Raw genomic sequence first — 24673 nt, forward strand, 5'->3', positions numbered from 1 at the left:
GGCTGCAGGAGACAGGTGGCTACTTTTAAGAGGTGTGGATTTTCCGAGGTGGTTTCCTCCCTGGATTGTGTGGAGATCCGGCCAGATTCTGCTACTTGATTTGATTGATAAGGCTTCTCTGTGGGACATCCTGAGAAGTTACAGGATCTCCAATAAGTTGTTGGACATCATAATCGGCATATGTACAGGTACCATGGGGAGGTGATGGTCTAGTGGTTAAGTGATGGGCTTCAGACCAGAGGATCCTCAGTTCAAACCCCAGCCAGACCGGAAAATCACTAAGGGCCCTTGGGCAAGGTCCTTAATCCACTCGTTGCTCCTGGTGTGTATTGAGCGCCTTGCATGGCAGCAACCTGACATATGTGTGTGAGTGTGTTCATGTGAAACAGGTGAATGTGAGGCATAATTGTAAAGTGCTTTGAGCTTCCGATATTTACCATGAGTGCTGTGTTGAGAGTCTCTTCTTCCAAGTCAATTGTGGTGTTTGTTGGGTTTGCGTTCTTGCTCCTCATCTGCTGGGTATTTGCACAGACTGTGTACTGGGTAGAGTTGTGGATAATGGCCACTTAAGTGCCTTTGTTGCAAGGAGAAGTTTACTGTCTTTTCTGTGATCTTTGTGGAATTAAGGGATGCCCAGATTGCAGCACTTGAGAAGCTGAGTCAGGTCTTCAGTGACTTCCTTTACTCAGCCATCTGAAGTGTATGTCTCAGGTCAAGTTGATTTATTTATACAGCCTCAAATCACAACCTAGATCAACCCAAGGCACTATACATGAGCAAGGTTTATCCACCTCATGAGCAAGAACATTGGCAACAGTGGAAAGGAAAAATTCCCTCAGGCAAAAAAAAAAGAGGCCTGACAGAGTTTTCCCCTTTTTATTACAGGAAGAAACCTCAAGTAGACCAAACACAGTGAGGTAACCCTCTCCTTTGGTCATAGAAATAAAACAAAAGCACAGTATAGAGTTGCCAAAATATTATCACAGTAATGTTCACTTTGCTTGTGAGGTAAAAACAAAACCAGGTATCATGTCCGGTAGTGGTAGTTGGTATCACGGATAAACCCCTTTGAACTTCACATTGATTCATAATCTGTTAATACTGCCATACCTGTTTAGAACAGGAAATTATACTCTGCTTATGCTATGCTAACAGTCTGAAACAGCTGGCTTTTTCATCTTTGCTCCTATGCTACACTGTCTGCTACTGTACATGGTGCCAACAGTGATGAACAAAATATGAGTAGAGGCAGTGCCAACCTGCTACAGCACAGTAGTAAAACCTGGAGAAGGTCCCTGGTATTTAATGAAATATGAATTTGAAGGTAAGTGATGGCACTTTTGACTTACTGTAAGTTATCATGAAAGTTGAATGTCTACATTAAACAAAAATTGTATGTGATTGCATCAAACTGAATGTAACTGCGCCAAATTAAATTGTTGCCCAATGAAATAACAAACAAACAAATGTATCATAGCCCTTTAGCTACGTATCAGATCATCCTATAGGGGAGAGATGCAGATACCGAATAACAACTGACTTTATTTAATATGACCCCATTAATTTAGTATGTATCAGTGCAAATGGCTCACCTTTGGAAACTGTGAATCAAAGCACTCAGGCCACACTCAGCTGCTGTTTCTTCTGGCTACACATGTTGTATTTACTCTGGTGTCAGAGTTGGTTTGGAGCTGGTTCAGCGGTATGTGCTGTTAAGTATGCGGGAGACTTCTCCTTGTGTTTGTTTAACTTGTTTTATCAAAAATTCTTGAATCTCTTGTATGTGATCAACTTAAAGAGTTTTTATACTCAAATGAGCTTCTTTCAAAACTGCAATCAGGCTTTAGGAAAAAGCACAGTACCATCACTGCTGCAACAAAAGTGATCAATGATATACTGATTGCTCTTGATAAAAAGTAGTACTGTGCAGCGCTCTTCATTGATCTGTCAAAAGCCTTTGACACTGTGGATCACCTTGTCTTAAAGCATAGGCTCGTCAGCTTTGGTCTGTCAGCTGATGTAGTTTCCTGGTTCACAAATTATTTGAGTGACAGGAGCCAGTATATTAAATGTGATGCGTTGTGTTCTGAATTTATGATTATTCACAAAGGGGTGCCATGGGGTTCTGTATTAGGACCTTTGTTATTTATCATGTATGTAAATGATTTAGGACATAATGTCTCTGATGCTAGTCTGCATTTTTATGCTGATGATACAATCATTTATTGCTTTGGTTCATCCCCGGTCAATGCTGTCAAATCTTTGCAAAAAGCTTTTGATGTGGTGCAGCACAAACTGCTGCAGCTAAAACTTGTCCATAACTCTGACAAAACTAAACTCATGTTATCTTCAAATTCTAGAAAAGGTCCTCAAACTGCCCCTACAGTGATCACACTTGAGGGAAATGAAATTGTGGTGGTTCATTCATACATATATCTTGGTATCTTGCTTGACGACATTCTTACCTTCAAACCCCACATCGAGAATCTTGTGAAGAAACTTAAATTGAAACTGGGATTTTTCTTTCGAAATAAATGTTGTTTTTCTTTTGAGGTTAGAAAGCGCTTTGTTACTGCAACTTTTTTTTTTTAATCTATTTTAGATTATGGAGACCTGTTATATATGAATGCTTTAGCTCAGTGCCTGAGAAAGATTGACTCTGTATATCATGCTTCCTTGAGGTTCATTACGAACTGTAGGACCCTGATTCATCATTATGAACTGTATTCTCGAGTGAGATGACCTTCTTCAGAGGTTGATCCACTGGTATACTTTTATTTATAAGGCCATGCTCGGATTACTGCCCTCGTACATCTGTAACTTCACACAGAGAAGTGTTGATTCTTATGGTTTGCGTTCCAACGAACATCCTTCACCTTCTCTGCCCTCCTTCATGGAACACTTTGCAAAAGGACTGGAAACTTACAGAACTGATCACATTAAATGACTTTAAAGCCAGACTGAGAGCACTTGAGACAGCCACCTTTACATGTACTTGTTTTAATTAATTAATTAATTTATTTATTTATTATACTGTAACTGTATTTTTATTGCTGCATCTTGGCCAGGGCTCCCTTGAAAAAGAGGTTTTTAATCTCAATGGGACTTCCCTGGTAAAATAAAGGTTAAATAAATAAAAAATAAAATAAACTCTAACTGTGTCCGCTCAGTGTAGAGGTGTACCATTATTTGGACGCCCACACACCTTAGTGATATTGCCTGAGAAATCTGAGAGACAACATCAGAGGCAAAGAAGCTTTGAAAGTGTGGCCCGTATTTGGCAGGTGGTAAGTATAATTTAAGGAAATGGTAAAGGAGGTGCACGGGGAAGGTAATTGAACGTGACACCCCATCCGCCCTCATGTCATTTTGGCTGGCAGGTCCCCTGTGTGCACATTTTGCCAGCAGCTTTTTCCCCTCGTGGGGCTTCAGCAAGTCCCTGAATGTCCTTTACGTCATTTGTCAGAATCTGCAGCACACCAGTCATTGCCTGGATCTCTGCCCAGCAAAACTCAGAACGCTTCCATCCTCATCCACATAGAGGCCAAACTATGCTCGGCCCATCTGTGCTGTGTTTTGTTCAAAAATCATCATGAGGTGGATGTTTTGTCCCCTCTGGCATGTTTTCTGATGATTCTAACATTTACATTCAGAGATCAGCTTGTGGAAACTGCATTTTATGCTTTTGCATTTTTGTGATAAATAACTTCAAACAGAGAGAGTTTTGGCAGTGTGTTAAACCCACCGCTGATTAGATTCTTTCCATCACAGAGTTTAAAAAAAGAGGGTGGCTACATGAGGGTAAGATGGTCCATGTGTTTGAGGTAAACCTGATCGCTTGGGTAAGACGTCTTGTGGCTACCGTGGTACTGAGCACTGGAGGTGGTGGGAGATCAGGAAGAACAGTGGTGAAAGAGGCTATTTTAGGACTCCGAGAGGTCTGTCTTTTTTTAAGCTGTTGGATCTCAAGTTCGGACAAAGATATAAATCAATGTCCATTTTTAAAACTCGTCTTAAAACCTTTTTTTTCCTCCCTGGCTTTTAACCCAGCATGAGACTCTATTTTAATTACCTCCACCAAGGAGGTTATGTTTTCACCGGCGTTTGTCTGTGTGTTTGCTGTTAACAGGATAACTCAAAAAGTTTTGAACGCATTTCAACCAAATTTGGTAAAATGATGGGAAATATGTCCAGGATCAATCGATTAAAATTTGGTGATGATCCGGATTAAACTCTGGAATATAGCATAATGTATTAGTTTGCCCTTTTGTGAATCCACATCCTTCAATATTGATATGTGGCGTGGTGGAGGAATGTGCTCTACCGAGTGCTCTTCTAGTTCTTAATTGTATTTATATGTTGGTTACTCTTCTAATTTTTTAGTTTTTTTAAACTTGTTCTACTTTTTAATTGTCTCATACATTTTATGAGATAATAGTATTATATGTGTCATGTACAGCACTTTGTGGTTGATGTAGAGATGTCAGTCAGTGAAGATTTAAAGAAAACAAAAAAGATTTAAGCATTGTTTCAGCAAGTTATGATACATCACAGTCTTCTAAACACATTAAAGATTTAAGTAAAAAAAAAATCTATGCTAAGGTGTTGCATCATTAAAAAATGGAATTTAGTTCTGTAAGACTCAAGCTATTTCTATGTCTGTAGCTTTAAGCTGAAAGGAGTTGCTTCTTGCCACGCCCCCTGTGGAGATGTTAAGCGATGTTTTCAGAAACAGCGAAATATCCATTTCCACTGAGTGATGGAATGCGATTGCTTGGTTTTGTCTGCTTGCAGTAACTGTCATTCTAGCAAAGCTCTTGCGGCAACTACAGTTCCAATATTCATGGTGACACAAAGGTAATTTCCACTAATTGCCACCATTTTGTTGTTTTTTTCGAGTTCAACATTGCCGTATAAGCTCTCTGTCTCTTCCTCTGTACCACGCCGTGTATTTTAGAATGTCACATGATTCTTTCTGTACGTCATGTGACCTGTAATAGTGAAAAAAGTGTTTCCATTGCAGTTTTGTGAAATATGTATTTCTGTAATTGTCTGAAAAAGTATCTCATGAAAGCGTAAAAGCATTTTTGCGATTTTGAGATGTTTTTAAAAATATATATATTTATATGCATTAAACATGTTTTCAATTCACTACTTTAATTTTTTTCAATTTGGAGGACAATGGAATCTTCACATCCACGTTTTTTTTTTTTTTTTTTTTTTTTTTGCATTTTCACTGGCCTTACATCGCAGGCGCCTTTAAAAATCATAACACTTATAGGAGAGAGAGATTGGAGATTGAACAACCTGGAAAGAAAGGCGTGGTGCATTAATCGACTCAGTCACTTCTCCTTGCTGATTCTCAGATCAAAAGAATCTCTGCAAACTGGATAATAAATGTAAAACTGTCTTCTGGTGAATCCTCTGAAGTCTGACTTGGTTTTGATGTGGAAATTGATGCTGGTGGAGAAAAGAGGAAGCAGACTTCTGTTACAGCCAGCTGTGAACCCCCCACCCCACCCCCCTGCCGCCCCTCCAGGAAAAAAAAAAACCTCTGTAAGCCGCCACATCTGGCGCGGTTTGGCCCCGCCTCTGCTCTTACTACACTGACATTAATGAGCACGGTGGCAGTCATGGCTGCCAGGGCTGTGCAGAGATTGTCATTTTCTTGTTGGAAACTTGCAGAAAGCGTGCACGTGTTCGGTGTGTTGGTTCCGGGGTTTGGTGCATTTTGTGCGTATGTAACTTTTTTTCAGTGTGTAATCCGGTGTAATTTTGGAGGCATTGCTGATTGCAGAAAGGCTGTTTTGTCGTCCCAGAGCCTTGAAGCATGTAATAAAGATGGAAGGAAGCTCTTTATGTCAACCCTCTGCAAGGAAGCAGTCCTCTGTAATTATCGCTGCAAAACACAACAAATAAAGGGCGCGTGTGACTTGGCAACGTGCTCGACAAACAATTTGTAAGCTTGTTTCCTGGTCTTCTGCAGGTCACATGACCGAAAGCACATTCTCTCCCAGAGCGCTGAGCGCATTTGAAGTGTGGAAGTTATGAGCCACAAATCCCAATAATTGCAACAACAGACAGATATCTGTCAGCGTTGCGTTTGTTTGTTTTGTCTCTTCTCGTTGCTGTGATGGTGCTCGCGCACTCCGCGGCTGAGGGCAACTCTTTCCCGGACTTTTTCTATTTGTAGATCTGCATGTATTTTACAGGAGATTTTTTTTCCTCCTCCTTCTCTCCATCTTTCGTGCGGTCGTGGTTCTGTTTCCCATCACGGCCTATGATGAAACCACAAGAAAGCAGAGGCCCATGTGACGAGAGCGCAACAGTTGCTTGGTGACAGAGAAGGGGGGGTGGGGGGGGGTGCCTTTGGAGGGGAGTGTCCCTAAAGTGGTGGCGATCCAATCAGCAGAGCAGCTCTTCATTTCCTCTGGGACGAGGATAAAATACTCACACCCGGAGTGTCCCAACCTAAAATTGGCCCTTTTTCTGTTTAGCTTGACAGATGTGCGGCTGTCCGCAGGCCTTTTAAGCGCTCCGTTCATCTTTTACGATGTCCTCACTTATCTTTGAGTCCGTGTAGATCTGCTACTTCCCATTCCCACCACAAGCAAATGGTGCCTGGAAACCACATGGAACACCCCCGTCTCCCTTGCCGTGGCAAAACACTGCCACATTTTGTCATCTCTCCACTGTAAAGCTAAGTTGGCCACAGTGGAGCGGGATGATTGCCAGCGGTAGCTCATTCCAAGCGGACCATGTGCGGACAAGCTCTGCTTCATCCCCAAGCTCCAGAGTAAAGTCGCCTGAAGGAGGAGTGGAGACATTTACAAAGTCGTTTGGCTCATTCTTTTCCCGCGCAGAGCAATGAGCAGCGCGGCGTGCAGCCACATTCACTGATTTCAATAGGCAGTGTTTTCTAGGAGGACACATTTGAAGGACGTGAGCTCATTTAGGATGCAATGAGTTGCCCAGTCCCTGCCTGATGTTATCCTGTCTGACTGGGGCAGTAACGCTCATGATTGCTTTTGAGCAGCAGTGACTCATGACTGTGCTTGTGCCAGAGCCTCAACAAGCAATGTTTTCCTCATTTTGGTCCATTTGTAGCAGCTCCCAGCCGCTGGAGGAAAAATGTAAACACAATAAAAAATTCGCGTCATGTGTCACCCTCTCATAGACATATACGCTGTCTTGTACGTGATGCACGTCCAAATATTTCCCGACTTATTCTGGCTGTCTGATGTTGCAGTATGGAAAAAAAGCAAACATGCTGTTATGTTTCAAATGTCAATAATACTGTTCTGCATGATCACTTATATTACTCACATGCAGCTTCACACACCTGCCAAGTGTACACTATGTAATATTGCCTTGTTTGTCCTCTGGGTGTCTACGTGACAGTAACCACTTTCTTCCACCCTCTTCTTATCGCTCGCTCATACAAGGGTGGCCAGAGCGTGACCTCCCCCTTGCAACACCATTAAACTGTTTTTATGATTTTATGGAGTCGTGTTCTGCCTCAGACACTCTCAGGTGGATTTATGATCTGATGGCTGATATCCTCGCATGCCAAGACAGTATTAATTTACGAATGGAAAGCAGAGCCATTTACAGACAATGGAGTGGCATCATAATTGAAGGAACCTGACACTCTGCAGCTCCTTGCTGTTCCTGATCTCCTGTCAACAAAACGATAGATGGCTGATAAGCTTGACTGAACAACACAGCTAAATGAGCTTTAATTAAAAGTAACTTTGCCTGACACCCTGGGAACAGCCTGTGGTTACTCTGTGACATCGTATTAGCATCACCGGTGGATGCAGCGGGGTTGAAGGAAGGATATACACCATATACTGTATGGTTCTCCACACAGTCTGGACAAATCCTATGTGACTTCACCCATGGGTGTCGCCATGTTGGCAGCCCTTACTCAGCCTATGTCGCAACTAACCCGTAATTGCATAAAGAGCGGAAGCTAGGGTTGGAGAGGGGAGACTTCATGCATGATTTGGGCAGGAAGAATGAAGCCCAAACATGCCCCAATTTCCAAGTTTGAACTCAAGCTAACCTACCAGGCTAACTTGTGTTTGGGTGTTTATTAAATCATATTTTTGGTGCCTGACCTGTGGCCCTCACAACCTTTTACTTCGGTGTAGGCATTAAAAATTATGACACGCTTACTTCCTGTAATCATGGAATAACTATATAACTATACCATCATGAAGCTACTGATACTGATATTAGCATCTTAAATGAAGTAAGCTGATAATTTCACTCAATGCAAATGCTGGAAGAATTAACCACACAACAAGCCATATTTTTACACATATCTCTCTATAAAGCAAGAAATGTGTGTGTGTGTGTGTGTGTGTGTGTGTGTGTGTGTGTGTGTGTGTGTGTGTGTGTGTGTGTGTGTGTGTGTGTGTGTGTGTGTGTGTGTGTGTGTGTGTGTGTCTCACATATCTCACTGACTTTGTCAGATCGACTTCATCTTTCGGATATGACTCGCACATGGCACAATGATGTGCATCCTTTATTATGAAAATTTTGGAAAATTTTCTAAACCTTTGTTTTGACATTAAACCTTTATTTTGACATTGTAACATTAGTACTTTCAAGATGGCATCCTCCATGGCGTCTCTGTCCTGCAAAACCTCCGTTTGTATATAGATTTCCATCAAAATTAGTTTCCATGTTCCGTTTATTTCATCATATAAAACCACTAACTTAAACAAACATATATATATATATATATATATATATATATATATATATATATATATATATATATATATATATATATATATATATATATACAAGGGTAGGCTGAAAAGTTCTAAGGCTGACTATGATGCAGTTGTTGAATTGAACAAATTCAGGGTTATTTTTCTACATAGTTTCCCTGTAACTCCACACACTTCTTCCAGCGGTGCTTGAGTGCTTCGATTCCCTTGGCATAGAAGCTTTCATCTTGAGAGTCAAAATAGTCCTCAACGGCAGCCATCACCTCATCATTGCTCCGATAGTGCTTCCCAGCCAAGTTTTTTCAGGTTTGGGAACAGATGAAAGTCCGAGGGTGCCAACTCAGGGGAGTATGGTGGGTGATCTACCAGTTCGAATCCACACTCGAGGATAGTGGCCATGGCCACTGTTGACTTGTGAGCTGGGGCATTGTCTTGATGGAACAGCACCCCTTTCGTCAGCTTTCCTGGTCGCTTCTTTTTGATAGCCTTGCATAACTGTCTCAGTAGGTTAGAATAGTACTGTCCATTTATGGTTTGTCCCTTTTCAAGATAGTCCATGAACACAATGCCCTTGGCATCCCAGAAAACTGAAACCATGACCTTCCCTGCAGACGAAACGACCTTGGCCTTCTTTGGAGGTGGTGACCTTGGGTGTTTCCACGGCATTGATTGTTTTTTGTCTCTGGTTCAAAGTGGTGAACCCAACACTCATCCTGGGTAAGAAAACGTTCCATGTAATTGGCTGGATCCTCTTCAAATTGTGCCAAGTTTGCCTTCGACATGACTAGCCTGGTGCGTTTCCCACCGAGCTGACACCTTTGACATTCCAAGTTCTTCATGCAGAATGTGTTCAATTCTCTCACGGGATATTCCCACAGCATCTGCTAGCTGATTAATCGTCGATCGTCTGTCGTCCATCACCATTTCATGAACAAGGTCAATGTTTTTCTGGGTTGTGGCTGTTGCAGGCCGCCCAGACCTTGGGTCATCTTCAAGGCTGTCTCTGCCCCTCTTAAATTCAGCTGCCCACTTCTGCACTGTAGATATGGAGGGAGCTTCATCCCCTAATGTAGCAACCATATCCGCATGAATGTCCTTGGGCTTTAACCCCTTCTTATGCAGGTACTTAATCACACCGCGATGCAGATTTTGTCCATTTTTGCCGTTTCCCTCTACCACAAACATTCAAACTTGGCTATGAACCACACACTACCTCACAACCTGTAAGAAAATAACACAGTTAGTCATCAGAAGATTTGAACTCAAAACAACTTCATGGATTCTCACCAAAGTTTCACCACAGACAGATATTAGGGCATGGAAGACGCCACTGAATTTTGGAGGTGCTCCAGAATCGGTCGTCCAAAATCTCTGATTGCTCTTGTTTGTAATAAAATGCTCAAAAAAATGAGACACAGTTGCCTCCTCTGAGCTCTGGTCCGCTCAGCAGCAGCACAACACAAGCTCTCACTCAAAATGACCACGCCGCTCCAAATTAAACATAACTTTATGGCTTGAAAAAACCCCTCTCAATCTAAGGAGTTAGTTTGAGGTCCCCCTTGCAGCTGTCTTGGAGAGTTTATAGAGACTAAAACCGTGTTTTGTTTTGTACCAGGCTATAAACATGTATTTACAGTTATTTTCTGCTTTAAAGTTGGGCATTTTAACAACGATGCACACCACAGATTTTACACGACAGCACTGTGAAACTGGGCGACCGCTGAAGAAACACTTTGTGCATGAGTTCGAAGGAGATTACCAAAGGGGAAAGAAAGAAGGATGGGACAGAAGAGAGGAAAAGACATGAGAGGATAACTTGGATGAGAAAGAGAGTGAGGAAAAAGCTTTGAGCACCACTGGCTTCCCAGCTGGTGTAATAACTGTCACATTGCAATGTGTCAGCTCAGAGCACAGCGTGGTTTGATGAAAGGGCTCTATGGTCACGTACACAGAAACAACAACCCACAGAGACAAGACAAACAAACCTTTTTTTAAATGCTATTACTTGATTGACAAAGTGAACCTGTTGCAGGTGTTTTATCTTGACATTTTGAATTGGTTTAAGGTTAGCCTGCACATTTCAATGATGGTAAATGCTTTATAGTGTACTTCAGAATTTGTGGCATTTTGCTCACACAAAATTATGCTCTCATAAGATTTTTAAATTGTATTTTTCATTGTTATAAAATAGAAATTTTTCCATCTGAAAAGGAATTCTGTTAAATCCATCTTGACGGCGGTGCTTCCGAGACTCCACGCTATGAGCTGCGATGCTTTATCACGCTCCCATCAGCCACTGTTTATATGAATTCTGTGTTTCAGGGAAGAAAAACATCTCACCAGCCAGTGTTTAGCCTTGGGAACCGAGCTCACTCTCGTTCTCACTTGGTCTCAGCCATATGGTTGTCATATACTTCCTGAAACTCAATCCCTGTTTGCTTTCGTTGTGTATCAGTGAGCTCATTTTTCTATTCTTTTTCCTTGACATTAATTAAAAAAAACATCGCGATTGATCTTACTTTAACACTTTTGCTGTTATTCCAAGTGTATTGTCTCTGAGGCTTCCAAATCTATTAAAACATTTTAATTTATAGATTATTTATAGATATAGATTATAAACATTATAATTTATAGATTCTCTATAAATATGGTCACATGTGTGCTTCCCTGCTTGCAAAGCTTGTGCCAGGCATTTGATTTTCACATTAACAGGTAACTTAATCCCTTTGAGCAAATGTCAGATGTTAATTGAGTTCAAATTTTTCTCACTTTCTCCATCTCATTTTTGTCTTAACAGAGTGTTACACAGCCAACGGTGTGGACTACAGGGGTTTCCAGAACCAAACTAGCCTGCATGGTGGTAAGCCCTGCCTCTTCTGGAACGAGACCTTCCAGCATCCCTACAACACCCTCAAGTACCCCAACGGAGAGGGGGGTTTGGGTAGTCACAACTACTGCAGGTAAAACCATTATCTCATTCTGTAAGTGCTCTGATTGTCTTGGAAATGGCATCAAAGCGTCTGTGCCCTTACATGACTTTTTATTTCACTTCATCTTGTTGTGTATATTTACACATATTTCTAAGTACAAGTTGGTAAATTCCATACTTTGCATTAGGGCTGGGCAATATGACCTAAAATTCATACTGCAGTATAAATTGAATCCCTTCACAGTCACGGTATATACCGCGATATAAAATTTAAATTTAAATTTAATTTAAATTTAAAAATTATAATGGAAGTGTTTCTGAATGGGTTACCTAGTCCCTTAGCAAAGCTCAATTGATTTAAAAAAAAAAAAAATAAAAAATAAACAACAACAAAAAAACAAAAAAACAAAAATAAATACAACCCCAATTCCAATGAAGTTTGATGCTGTGTAAAATGTAAATAAAAACAGAATACAATGATTTGCAGAGAAGGCGGCAGCGTTTCTGGATGTTGTTGATGTATGGCTTTCACTTTGCATGGTAGAGTTTTAACTTGCACTTGTAGATGTAGCGACAGACTTTTTGGGATGCTGCTTTTATACCCAATCATGAGTGTCCTCAGTTCCAAAACGCTTATTGAGTGTTGTTAGAAGGAAAGGTGATGTAACACAGTGGTAAACATACCACTGTCCCAGCTTTTTTGAAACATGTTGCAGGCATCCATTTCAAAATGAGCAAATATTTGCACAAGAACAATAAAGTTTATCAGTTTGAACATTAAAATATCTTGTCTTTGTGGTGTATTCTATTGAATATAGATTAAAGAGGATTTGCAAATCATTGTATTTTGTTTTTATTTCCATTTTGCACAGCATCCCAACTTCATTGGAACTGAGGTTGTATAATGTAATTTTGCGAACACTTATTGTGCAGGTCTCAAAACTACAGCTACAGTTTGGCAGAAGGTACATCTAAGATACAAGCCTAGAACTGATATTTTGGTGAAAGAATTAAGTACATTTATTTATTGTTTGGTCAGTGGCTGATGTTTCATCTCTTGAACACCAGATGACACACCTGCTCCGAATACATGAACCGTTTTCAGGATGATGACATTTCCTCATTTACAACACGCACCAAGAAACCACCACAATAATGAATAGATGTAATTAATTTACTCATATTTGAAGTCAGTCTAGGTAAATCCTTGCAAATGTTTGATTCAGGTTGTGACGGGATGGCCGCCTCCGCTCGGAGTGCCCACTGAAAGAAACAACGGCTTTGCAGACATTGCATGTTGCTGTCTTGGCTCTGTGGTGTTCAGCGGACATGTCAGCGACTGAACTCCTCATTGCTTGCCTGTTAGCTGGTTGCTAACTGTGAATGAGACTGCTCGTATGGAGGTGTCTCACATTACAGCGCTTCTCCTCGCAGTAAGAGACACACCTCAGTTCAGAAACCTCCATCCCCTCCCTCTGCAGCAGAATAGCAAAGCACCACTTGTGGTTCCTGGATTGGAAAACTCCACAGGTTGTATCAGAAATTTCCAATCTGTGAATTACATTGGTATTGGAAGCCGATACAGATATTAGATTGGGTCAGCCCATGAGATTAGTTGGTGGAGTCCAAATCTCTACCATAGGCCAAAGTTATATAATTTATCCTGTCGACTGTATGTACCGTGCACCCCTACTTTGCGTAGAAATGTTCATCCGCAAGGTTTAAGCATGAACATGTACATACAAACAGTTGATAAATGAGGCCACTAGTCCATATTTGAAGTGAAGCAGAGCATAAATATGCTTTTAAAACATGTATTGCTGTGCTGGTGATGAACTCGCAGAAAACCCTGATAACACTGGTCAACAACAACAACAACAAAAAGGAAATTTCTTGGGTGGGCTTTAAGAACTGATTTAGGGTAATTTTGGGATGCTGAGTTTGAATCTGAGCTCAGATTTCCTCTATCACATCATGTGTTTTTACAATCTGAATGTTCCCTATTGATGGATTACACAAAAGTTGCTCATTCACTCATGAGTATGGCGCCATTAATCCTACACAAAAGCAGCTTCAAAACAGTAAACCAGTTTGTGAAATGTGAACAGGAGCCGTAATATTGTTTATGGCGCCGAAGAGGTGTGCGAGACTGAAGCTTTTGCTTCAATGATTGATACGAGAAATATGTTTTCATGTCTCAACAACGTGATGTGAATGGCAAAAACTAACACCAGATTCAGATTCAGCGCCCTCAAATGACCCAAAATCCATTGAGAAACTCCATGCAAGAAAAATGGTGTTGACCAGTGTAATGTGATGACTGTCAGCTCTGTCAGCACCGCATTGATGAAGTGAAGTGAGAAAGAATGCACATTGATGTGTGTGACTCATGTTTAAAATATCCAGTACTGATCAATCAAAAAAAATCCTGTTATCAGGTCTGATATCGATCGCTGTGATTGGATCAGGAAATCCTTGTCAGAAATGCAATGTTTCAAAACAATTTCTCTTTAAAATGTGTTCAGAATCTCTTAGCCAATTTTACTCAAACTTTAACATAATGTATGCTAAAGATAACTATGACCCCTCAGAAACAACGTCCTCCTTTCAAAGTAATGATGTTGCTTTTGTGGTAAATGTTATAATTGTGATGCACAATCAGGATAATGTGATTTATTTGCATTAACTTTTCATATATTTATTTCTACAATGAACAAGAAAACTGCAAACTGTTGCAGGGACAACACTCCAGTAACCCCCTACCCCCCCCCCCCCCCCCCACCCCCAATAAAAAAGGCATCTAATTTAATTAGACTGACTTCAGGGCCCGATTAACCATAGGGGCATGGTGGGCAGTTGCCCACGGACCTCCACAAATAGGGGGCCTCCCCCATAAAATTATTACTATGACAAACCGTTGAATCGGTGTCGTCGACTGTGTCGATGACATTACCAATTTGCAATATTACATCTTACAAGTTACACCAAATGTAACAGTTTCACCGTAATAGCTTCAAAACAGTAATAGCTTCTGGTCTTATTCATCGAGTATAATCTCAACCGGAAGTCGGTATTCCCCAATGTTCTATTACTACGCCAATTGGTAAACAATTTTGTCCAAGTGTAATTTTGTCCAAAAATCAATAATTCCCATTTCCTTTTTTCAGCATGAGTGGAAGCCAGCAGCAAGACAGACACAAGGGTGTCAGGACTTTTCAAAGTGGGGCTACAAAGAGAAAGCTGGCCAAAGAGTCAAAGAGGCCAAAGAGAATTTGATGTCATGAGGGAGATAGACTTTGAACACATTGTGGCTGATTTTTCTAAACGTAAAGCTAGAAGAGTTTTGATTTAGGTTTTGTAAGTGATATGTGTGTTTGTATATAATAAAATGTTTTTAAGCAAAATTTCATTTTCGAGTTCTGTTACTAATGTGTTATGTTAGGTCGCGCGTACTGTAGGGGCCTCCACACCTCACTTTGCCCTTGGGCCTCCACAACTGTAAATCGGGCACTGACTGACTTTACTTTAATATTGGACACTGTTCTTAGTGGAAGTACTCAAGATTTTAGCTGCCTCACCTCTGCCTCCCCAGTATTCACAGCACACACACATTTGGCCACGAAGCACATATTTATCATCAAGAGTTGCCATGACAGCAACAATTTGGGGCTTTTCAAGAAGCACCGGAAATATTTTCTATTTAAATGCTTTGTAATCCATTGATGTACTGCAGCTCTGCAGATGTGACTTGCATGTGGAGCTCATGTGGTGACCACACTATGAGCACACTCTCATCCAAGTTGGCTGAAAACGTTGGCTAAGCCTTCTTATTGAAGTGATTAAGGCCCCCCCCCCCGCTGCAAAAAAGCAGCCTTATCACGCACGGCTGAGTATAATCAAATGTCAGCTGTGCGAATTTGGGCAATTCTTCTGGGGTTTCATTTTCAAATATGTATTTAATTGGATTAGCTGTCTGCAAATTGTATTATAGTGGGGTTATATATATATATATATATATATATATATATATATATATATATATATATGTATATATATATATATATATATATATATATATATATATATATGTATATATATATATATATGTATATATATATATATATATATAATGAACAGTACACCTTCTGTTACTCCCAACATGTCCTCCATTCCATATGATCATAGGTTGTTTGTTCATACTCTCAAATACAACCCACAGGAGTGTTTCCTTAACATATTGCAGAAAACAAGTACAACACAAAATGTAAAACAGTTGCATGGATGGCTTCCAACCACAAACTTTCTTGCTGTAAAGCAGGTGTGCTAATGGTGTGCCACCGTACTGATAAGCACAGTGAGGATAACTTTCATTACCTACACATTTGGATGATGTGCACTTATTGGTGTCTAAGTGTGGTTTTTATGCCAGTAATCTGGGTAAGTGAGACAGTGAGTGTATCCACTTTCTTTCCGATACAGTAACTCCAAAACTAAAACTGCTAATATCTTGTTTTTTATCGTGTCATGTTGGTATATAAGAGTTGGTGTGATTATTTTACTGATTTTAACCCTATGGGGTCCATGGATGCTTGGGTATCTTTTTCGTCATATTTTTATTAATAATTCAGTGATGGAATGTCACAGACTTAATTTGAAGAATTTCAAAAACCACATTTAGTATTTTCAGATTTTGAGCCATAGTATTTCTACATCCAGTGTTCTAGACAAATATGATTCACATATCCAGAATGGTTAGATGATCTGCACATTTTGATATGCAACACATGTGCATTATGCTGAAAGAAAGTACCTTAAACCAGGAATTACTGGAAGATTGGTAAAATCAACACAACGCCCTTGAACCTCAGGGATAAAAGCACCTATTACCAGTCAAACCAGATCAGTTGCCATTGACATATGTCCATGTAACTATATAACAGCCGATAGGCCTGTACATTACTTGTGTATGTCTGGTGCCAATGCTGAGAAGAGTACTGCGTATACAGTACCTCACAGCAAGACAAGCCTGCTGTTGGAAATCTGGGTGTAGGACTAAAAACAGAACACAAATGAAATATGAAATTAAGTATTGAAGACATAATATGAGAATAGATTTAGCAGATTTTCTCTGACAAACTGGGACATATGGTTCCCACCAACAACTTATTCCACCCCCCACCCCCAGCTAAACAACCAATTCCTTTATATTTATTTTCAACTTTGCACAAGTTACTGTTGGACATGAAATATTCCCCAAACTGACTTACATAAAGCTGACATCAGACAGGAAACCCCAGAGAAGAGCAAGACAAGATTCATTCTATTTTTGTTTTGATTGACATGTTTACATGATGAGCACCACCTGTTTTATTTATTTATTTATTATTTTTTGCCTGTCACAAATCTGCCCATTTTATATCTTACATGTTGCCTTGCTGGCATCACACCCACCTCATTCATTGTTCCAGTGTACAGTCCATCACATTTACATTTGATTCCATGTACCCAGTTTTGGGAAACAAATAATATTCTCTTCGAGGGGGCTGACTAAAATATTGTTAATGTCAAAACACTTTAAACCTGGCTGTCTTATATTAGACTTCCTGACATTTGTCTGAGCTTTGATCACAACAAAAACACAACTGCCTTCAATAATTCACAATCCGATTGTTGTTGTTTCTACGAGTTTGTGCTCAGGGGAGCAACTTAGACACTCACTTCTGAATATTTTATTGGTGGCACTCAAACCGAACATTTAGCCTTGTCATCACAAGGGCGTGCATGCGTTTGAAGAATTTACATCTACAAATGTCTAAGTCCTTACCACTGCAGTGTCTCTGCGGGTGTCCAGAGAATACTGTCTAGCCATCAGTCAGATTGTGAACACAACAGTTGCTGCTGTATGCGTGAATGTCAAACGTGTGCGCGTGTGCAGGGAGCCGCGGCCTTTCATTTCAAATGCACAGAGATGTTCAGAACAGTGGCTTGGCTCAGCTCGCCAAGTCATAAGAAATAGAACAGCCCCCAAAGAAACATTTGTCCAAGTTCTGGTTGTGTGCTCATAATGCAGAAATGCTTTGAAGTGGCACTGGACAGATTTGTTTGTGCTTGAACTGGAAGAGAACCCAGCACATGATGTGAGAAGGATACACCGACAGGTTTGAAAAAAGCTTTGGGAGGAGTATAATATCAAACAAGACACAAAACTGACTGATTCTTTGTTAAAATACAATTGTTGTTGGAAAATGATGTGTTTTATAGCGGTTCTTGTTTTAAATCAGATTCTGTCTTTGCTTTCTTTGCATGACTCCGACACTGACCCAACTAAATCAATGACGTGACTTGAAGAAGAAGAAAAGAGGCTGATGTATTCCGTGCATGCTTCCATGAGCGCTGTGCCATGTCTTCTAACCACTGATCATACGGTTTTAATTTTGGTGCAAAATTATTTGCCAGATACAAGTTTATATAGGTTTTAAAAGAACATTTTGCCAGATAGAAATATTACCATGGCAACGATCAAAATCAACACAATTCACTGACGACTCATGTGTGTAACAGTCAACACACGTATGACCATAAGGTGTGGGTGATAAGACTGGTGTCCTGTTCAGGGTGTATCCCGCCTCTCACCCTGTGATTGCTGGGACAGCCCCCCCCCCCCGGCCCTTGAAAAATTCACAGTCAAGAAATTTGATTTACAATAGGACCAAATGTGGGGCACAAGTGGATTCACCCTGGCAAGGTCTACCAGAGGTCCCGTATTTGTATGAAGGTCAAGGTCATTAGGGTCAAATGTCAGCTTGCCGTAGCCTTGACTGTCTGAACCCCCAGGGCTACTGTTATCTAGCATTTTTCCAAAACAAGATGACAAATTCCTGCTTCGACCTTTAATTTACCCGAAATGACCCCTATGTTTCAGTGACTGTTCAAAAAAATTCTTCCACTGAAAATATAATATTAAATAATCACAACTGAATATGTGTCTTTCAATTTATGGAATGTATTGCAGCACTGAAATGGATTTTTATGTTCATAATAATATGCTACCAACATCGAGTCTATATAAATGTGCACATGATCATTACACTATAGAACGTGGTTTCACTTCCGCACCTTGTTAAAACGAGAGTGTCTCAGTCTCTCTGTGACATTTCAGTGTGAGTCAAACACCAGCAGTATTATGTCGACTGAAGTGACCACTTCATTGTGAAATGATGAGGAATGGCATTCATGGCATGTCTGGACAGGGTCAAATATGTACGCATGCTCCTGTCCACATACACAGCTTCATGGAGGAGCGGAAGAGACAAAGATTTTCTTGAATGCATGTGAAATTTCAGCTACGTGCCACTATGAAAAGTGCAACATGACCTATTTCAGTCCTAAATTTTACTTGTCATTCAGAGTTCTTAATTTTGGTGTCTCAATATATTATTCTCAGACGCTGATATATCATATTTTCTTAGTCAGTATAGGCTGACAGATGTAGGGAAGCCATACACCTTGTCATTCAAAAATGTACTTTTGTTGCCTAGAAAGCCTCCTTTTCTCCTGAAAGGCCGTATGAGCGTGCAGCTTAACTCTCCACCTTTGAGCTAACAGCTAGCCTAGCACATTCACACTGTCTCTGACCATTGGCTGTTTTTTGCATCATAGAGTGAGCAAGGAGAACAAGCTAGCTGTCAATGTGTAACTAACCTAACGCTGGTAGCAGACCTAGTGAGCGGTACTGCTTTGGTTGGTGATCACACTGATTAGCACAAGCACTAGCTTCCATGCTACCTGCTATGTTATTCACCGCCAATGACCATACAAGTTCCTTCCTCTTTTTCAATTACCTTGGCTTTGGAGATGTTTAACATGAAACCCCAGCCATAGTTAAACAGTAGATAAAAGCTAATTTTACACAATATGCCACTTTTAAAAACTATAACCATACAATAAGTTATAGTCTTAAACTGTTGAGGATAAGACCCTTCCCCATGTCCCAAAGGACCTGGAAGTGTTCCTCGAGTGTTCGTGAACCATGAGAGACACAAAAAACTCAGAATTCAATTTACGCTTAAAGAGTTTATTGAAGAATACAGCAGAACAGATCAGCAGACTGTCAACAACCGAGCGCAGGGTGGGTTCAATGCAACACACTTTATTACGCAACAACGATACCAACAGGTTGTGTGTCCGCAAAGAACGCCAAAGTCTGGAAGCCCACAGTCTTTATACAATTCAGTTTAGTTCAGTTGGGGTGTTACCATCTTCTACCTGGTGGCCGGGGCAAGGCCGGGGTGTGACATGAACGGTCTTCGGGAAATTGGGAGGGGAAAGATAGCATATGGAGGTGTGGTGGTGTCTGGGGCTATCTGCTGTCCTCTTAACAGTCAAAAGTTTCAGTTCCAGGGAGTCAACAGAAAAACATCATATCAAAGTTTAGTCAACAACAGTAACACATTTGAACAGTTTATAATGATCAATCAATCATTTTTTTTATATAGCGCCAAATCACAACAAACAGTTGCCCCAAGGTGCTTTATATTGTAAGGCAAGGCCATACAATAATTATGTAAAACCCCAACGGTCAAAACGACCCCCTGTGAGCAAGCACTTGGCTACAGTGGGAAGGAAAAACTCCCTTTTAACAGGAAGAAACCTCCAGCAGAACCAGGCTCAGGGAGGGGCAGTCTTCTGCTGGGACTGGTTGGGGCTGAGGGAGAGAACCAGGAAAAAGACATGCTGTGGAGGGGAGCAGAGATCGATCACTAATGATTAAATGCAGAGTGGTGCATACAGAGCAAAAAGAGAAAGAAACAGTGCATCATGGGAACCCCCCAGCAGTCTACGTCTATAGCAGCATAACTAAGGGATGGTTCAGGGTCACCTGATCCAGCCCTAACTATAGGCTTTAGCAAAAAGGAAAGTTTTAAGCCTAATCTTAAAAGTAGAGAGGGTGTCTGTCTCCCTGATCTGAATTGGGAGCTGGTTCCAGAGGAGAGGAGCCTGAAAGCTGAAGGCTCTGCCTCCCATTCTACTCTTACAAACCCTAGGAACTACAAGTAAGCCTGCAGTCTGAGAGCGAAGCGCTCTATTGGGGTGATATGGTACTACGAGGTCCCTAAGATAAGATGGGACCTGATTATTCAAAACCTTATAAGTAAGAAGAAGAATTTTAAATTCTATTCTAGAATTAACAGGAAGCCAATGAAGAGAGGCCAATATGGGTGAGATATGCTCTCTCCTTCTAGTCCCCGTCAGTACTCTAGCTGCAGCATTTTGAATTAACTGAAGGCTTTTTAGGGAACTTTTAGGACAACCTGATAATAATGAATTACAATAGTCCAGCCTAGAGGAAATAAATGCATGAATTAGTTTTTCAGCATCACTCTGAGACAAGACCTTTCTGATTTTAGAGATATTGCGTAAATGCAAAAAAGCAGTCCTACATATTTGTTTAATATGCGCTTTGAATGACATATCCTGATCAAAAATGACTCCAAGATTTCTCACAGTATTACTAGAGGTCAGGGTAATGCCATCCAGAGTAAGGATCTGGTTAGACACCATGTTTCTAAGATTTGTGGGGCCAAGTACAATAACTTCAGTTTTATCTGAGTTTAAAAGCAGGAAATTAGAGGTCATCCATGTCTTTATGTCTGTAAGACAATCCTGCAGTTTAGCTAATTGGTGTGTGTCCTCTGGCTTCATGGATAGATAAAGCTGGGTATCATCTGCGTAACAATGAAAATTTAAGCAATACCGTCTAATAATACTGCCTAAGGGAAGCATGTATAAAGTGAATAAAATTGGTCCTAGCACAGAACCTTGTGGAACTCCATAATTAACTTTAGTCTGTGAAGAAGATTCCCCATTTACATGAACAAATTGTAATCTATTAGACAAATATGATTCAAACCACCGCAGCGCAGTGCCTTTAATACCTATGGCATGCTCTAATCTCTGTAATAAAATTTTATGGTCAACAGTATCAAAAGCAGCACTGAGGTCTAACAGAACAAGCACAGAGATGAGTCCACTGTCCGAGGCCATAAGAAGATCATTTGTAACCTTCACTAATGCTGTTTCTGTACTATGATGAATTCTAAAACCTGACTGAAACTCTTCAAATAGACCATTCCTCTGCAGATGATCAGTTAGCTGTTTTACAACTACCCTTTCAAGAATTTTTGAGAGAAAAGGAAGGTTGGAGATTGGCCTATAATTAGCTAAGATAGCTGGGTCAAGTGATGGCTTTTTAAGTAATGGTTTAATTACTGCCACCTTAAAAGCCTGTGGTACATAGCCAACTAACAAAGATAGATTGATCATATTTAAGATCGAAGCATTAAATAATGGTAGGGCTTCCTTGAGCAGCCTGGTAGGAATGGGGGTCTAATAAACATGTTGATGGTTTGGATGAAGTAACTAATGAAAATAACTCAGACAGAACAATCGGAGAGAAAGAGTCTAACCAAATACCGGCATCACTGAAAGCAGCCAAAGATAACGATACGTCTTTGGGATGGTTATGAGTAATTTTTTCTCTAATAGTTAAAATTTTGTTAGCAAAGAAAGTCATGAAGTCATTACTAGTTAAAGTTAATGGAATACTCAGCTCAATAGAGCTCTGACTCTTTGTCAGCCTGGCTACAGTGCTGAAAAGAAACCTGGGGTTGTTCTTATTTTCTTCAATTAGTGATGAGTAGAAAGATGTCCTAGCTTTACGGAGGGCTTTTTTATAGAGCAACAGACTCTTTTTCCAGGCTAAGTGAAGATCTTCTAAATTAGTGAGACGCCATTTCCTCTCCAACTTACGGGTTATCTGCTTTAAGCTACGAGTTTGTGAGTTATACCACGGAGTCAGGCACTTCTGATTTAAAGCTCTCTTTTTTAGAGGAGCTACAGCATCCAAAGTTGTCTTCAATGAGGATGTAAAACTATTGACAAGATACTCTATCTCACTTACAGAGTTTAGGTAGCTACTCTGCACTGTGTTGGTATATGGCATTAGAGAACATAAAGAAGGAATCATATCCTTAAACCTAGTTACAGCGCTTTCTGAAAGACTTCTAGTGTAATGAAACTTATTCCCCACTGCTGGGTAGTCCATCAGAGTAAATGTAAATGTTATTAAGAAATGATCAGACAGAGTTTTCAGGGAATACTGTTAAGTCTTCTATTTCCATACCATAAGTCAGAACAAGATCTAAGATATGATTAAAGTGGTGGGTGGACTCATTTACTTTTTGAGCAAAGCCAATAGAGTCTAATAATAGATTAAATGCAGTGTTGAGGCTGTCATTCTCAGCATCTGTGTGGATGTTAAAATCGCCCATTATAATTATCTTATCTGAGCTAAGCACTAAGTCAGACAAAAGGTCTGAAAATTCACAGAGAAACTCACAGTAACGACCAGGTGGACGATAGATAATAACAAATAAAACTGTTTTTTGGGACTTCCAATTTGGATGGACAAGACTAAGAGTCAAGCTTTCAAATGAATTAAAGCTCTGTCTGGGTTTTTGATTAATTAATAAGCTGGAATGGAAGATTGCTGCTAATCCTCCGACCCGGCCCGTGCTACGAGCATTCTGACAGTTAGTGTGACTCGGGGGTGTTGACTCATTTAAACCAACATATTCATCCTTCTGTAACCAGGTTTCTGTAAGGCAGAATAAATCAATATGTTGATCAATTATTATATCATTTACCAACAGGGACTTAGAAGAGAGAGACCTAATGTTTAATAGACCACATTTAACTGTTTTAGTCTGTGGTGCAGTTGAAGGTGCTATATTATTTTTTCTTTTTGAATTTTTATGCTTAAATAGATTTTTGCTGGTTATTGGTAGTCTGGGAGCAGGCACCGTCTCTACGGGGATGGGGTAATGAGGGGATGGCAGGGGGAGAGAAGCTGCAGAGAGGTGTGTAAGACTACAACTCTGCTTCCTGGTCCCAACCCTGGATAGTCACGGTTTGGAGGATTTAAGAAAATTGGCCAGATTTCTAGAAATGAGAGCTGCTCCATCCAAAGTGGGATGGATGCCGTCTCTCCTAACAAGACCAGGTTTTCCCCAGAAGCTTTGCCAATTATCTATGAAGCCCACCTCATTTTTTGGACACCACTCAGACAGCCAGCAATTCAAGGAGAACATGCGGCTAAACATGTCACTCCCGGTCTGATTGGGGAGGGGCCCAGAGAAAACTACAGAGTCCAACATTGTTTTTGCAAAGTTACACACCGATTTAATGTTAATTTTAGTGACCTCCGATTGGCGTAACCGGGTGTCATTACTGCCGACGTGAATTACAATCTTACCAAATTTACGCTTAGCCTTAGCCAGCAGTTTCAAATTTCCTTCAATGTCGCCTGCTCTGGCCCCCGAAGACAATTGACTATGGTTGCTGGTGTCGCTAACTTCACATTTCGCAAAACAGAGTCGCCAATAACCAGAGTTTGATCCTCGGCGGGTGTGTCGTCGAGTGGGGAAAAATGGTTAGAGATGTGAACGGCTTGGCGGTGTACACGGGGCTTCTGTTTAGGGCTACGCTTCCTCCTCACAGTCACCCAGTCAGCCTGCTTTCCCGGCTGCTCAGGATCTGCCAGGGGGTAACTAACGGCGGCTAAGCTACCTTGGTCCGCACCGACTACAGGGGCCTGGCTAGCTGTAGAATTTTCCACGGTGCGGAGCCGAGTCTCCAATTCGCCCAGCCTGGCCTCCAAAGCTACGAATAAGCTACACTTATTACAAGTACCGTTACTGCTAAAGGAGGCTGAGGAATAACTAAACATTTCACACCCAGAGCAGAAAAGTGCGGGAGAGACAGGAGAAGCCGCCATGCTAAATCGGCTAAGAGCTAGTAGCTACGCTAAGCTAGCGGATTCCTAAAAACACGCAAAGTGAATAATGTGTAAATAATTTAGAGGTGATTCAGCAGAAGGAGTGCTTTAGTTAAGGCACGTAAAGATTACACTGGGAAACAAATCATAATCTAGATAACTAGA

The 24673-nt window shown here is 40.7% G+C and overlaps 1 protein-coding gene across 2 annotated transcripts in view; it reads left to right on the top strand.

The window, feature by feature from the left end:
- kremen1 (kringle containing transmembrane protein 1) overlaps positions 1-24673 on the top strand; it is a 152624-nt gene that overhangs the window by 45747 nt on the left and 82204 nt on the right. For both annotated transcript variants that reach the window (XM_034170853.1, XM_034170854.1), the window contains exon 2: positions 11542-11704. In XM_034170853.1, coding sequence (XP_034026744.1) covers positions 11542-11704 — 163 coding nt within the window. The remainder of the gene's footprint in view (positions 1-11541; positions 11705-24673) is intronic.

The sequence above is a fragment of the Thalassophryne amazonica genome, chromosome 5, assembly GCF_902500255.1.
Source record: "Thalassophryne amazonica chromosome 5, fThaAma1.1, whole genome shotgun sequence".
In the NCBI taxonomy this organism is placed as follows: domain Eukaryota; kingdom Metazoa; phylum Chordata; class Actinopteri; order Batrachoidiformes; family Batrachoididae; genus Thalassophryne; species Thalassophryne amazonica.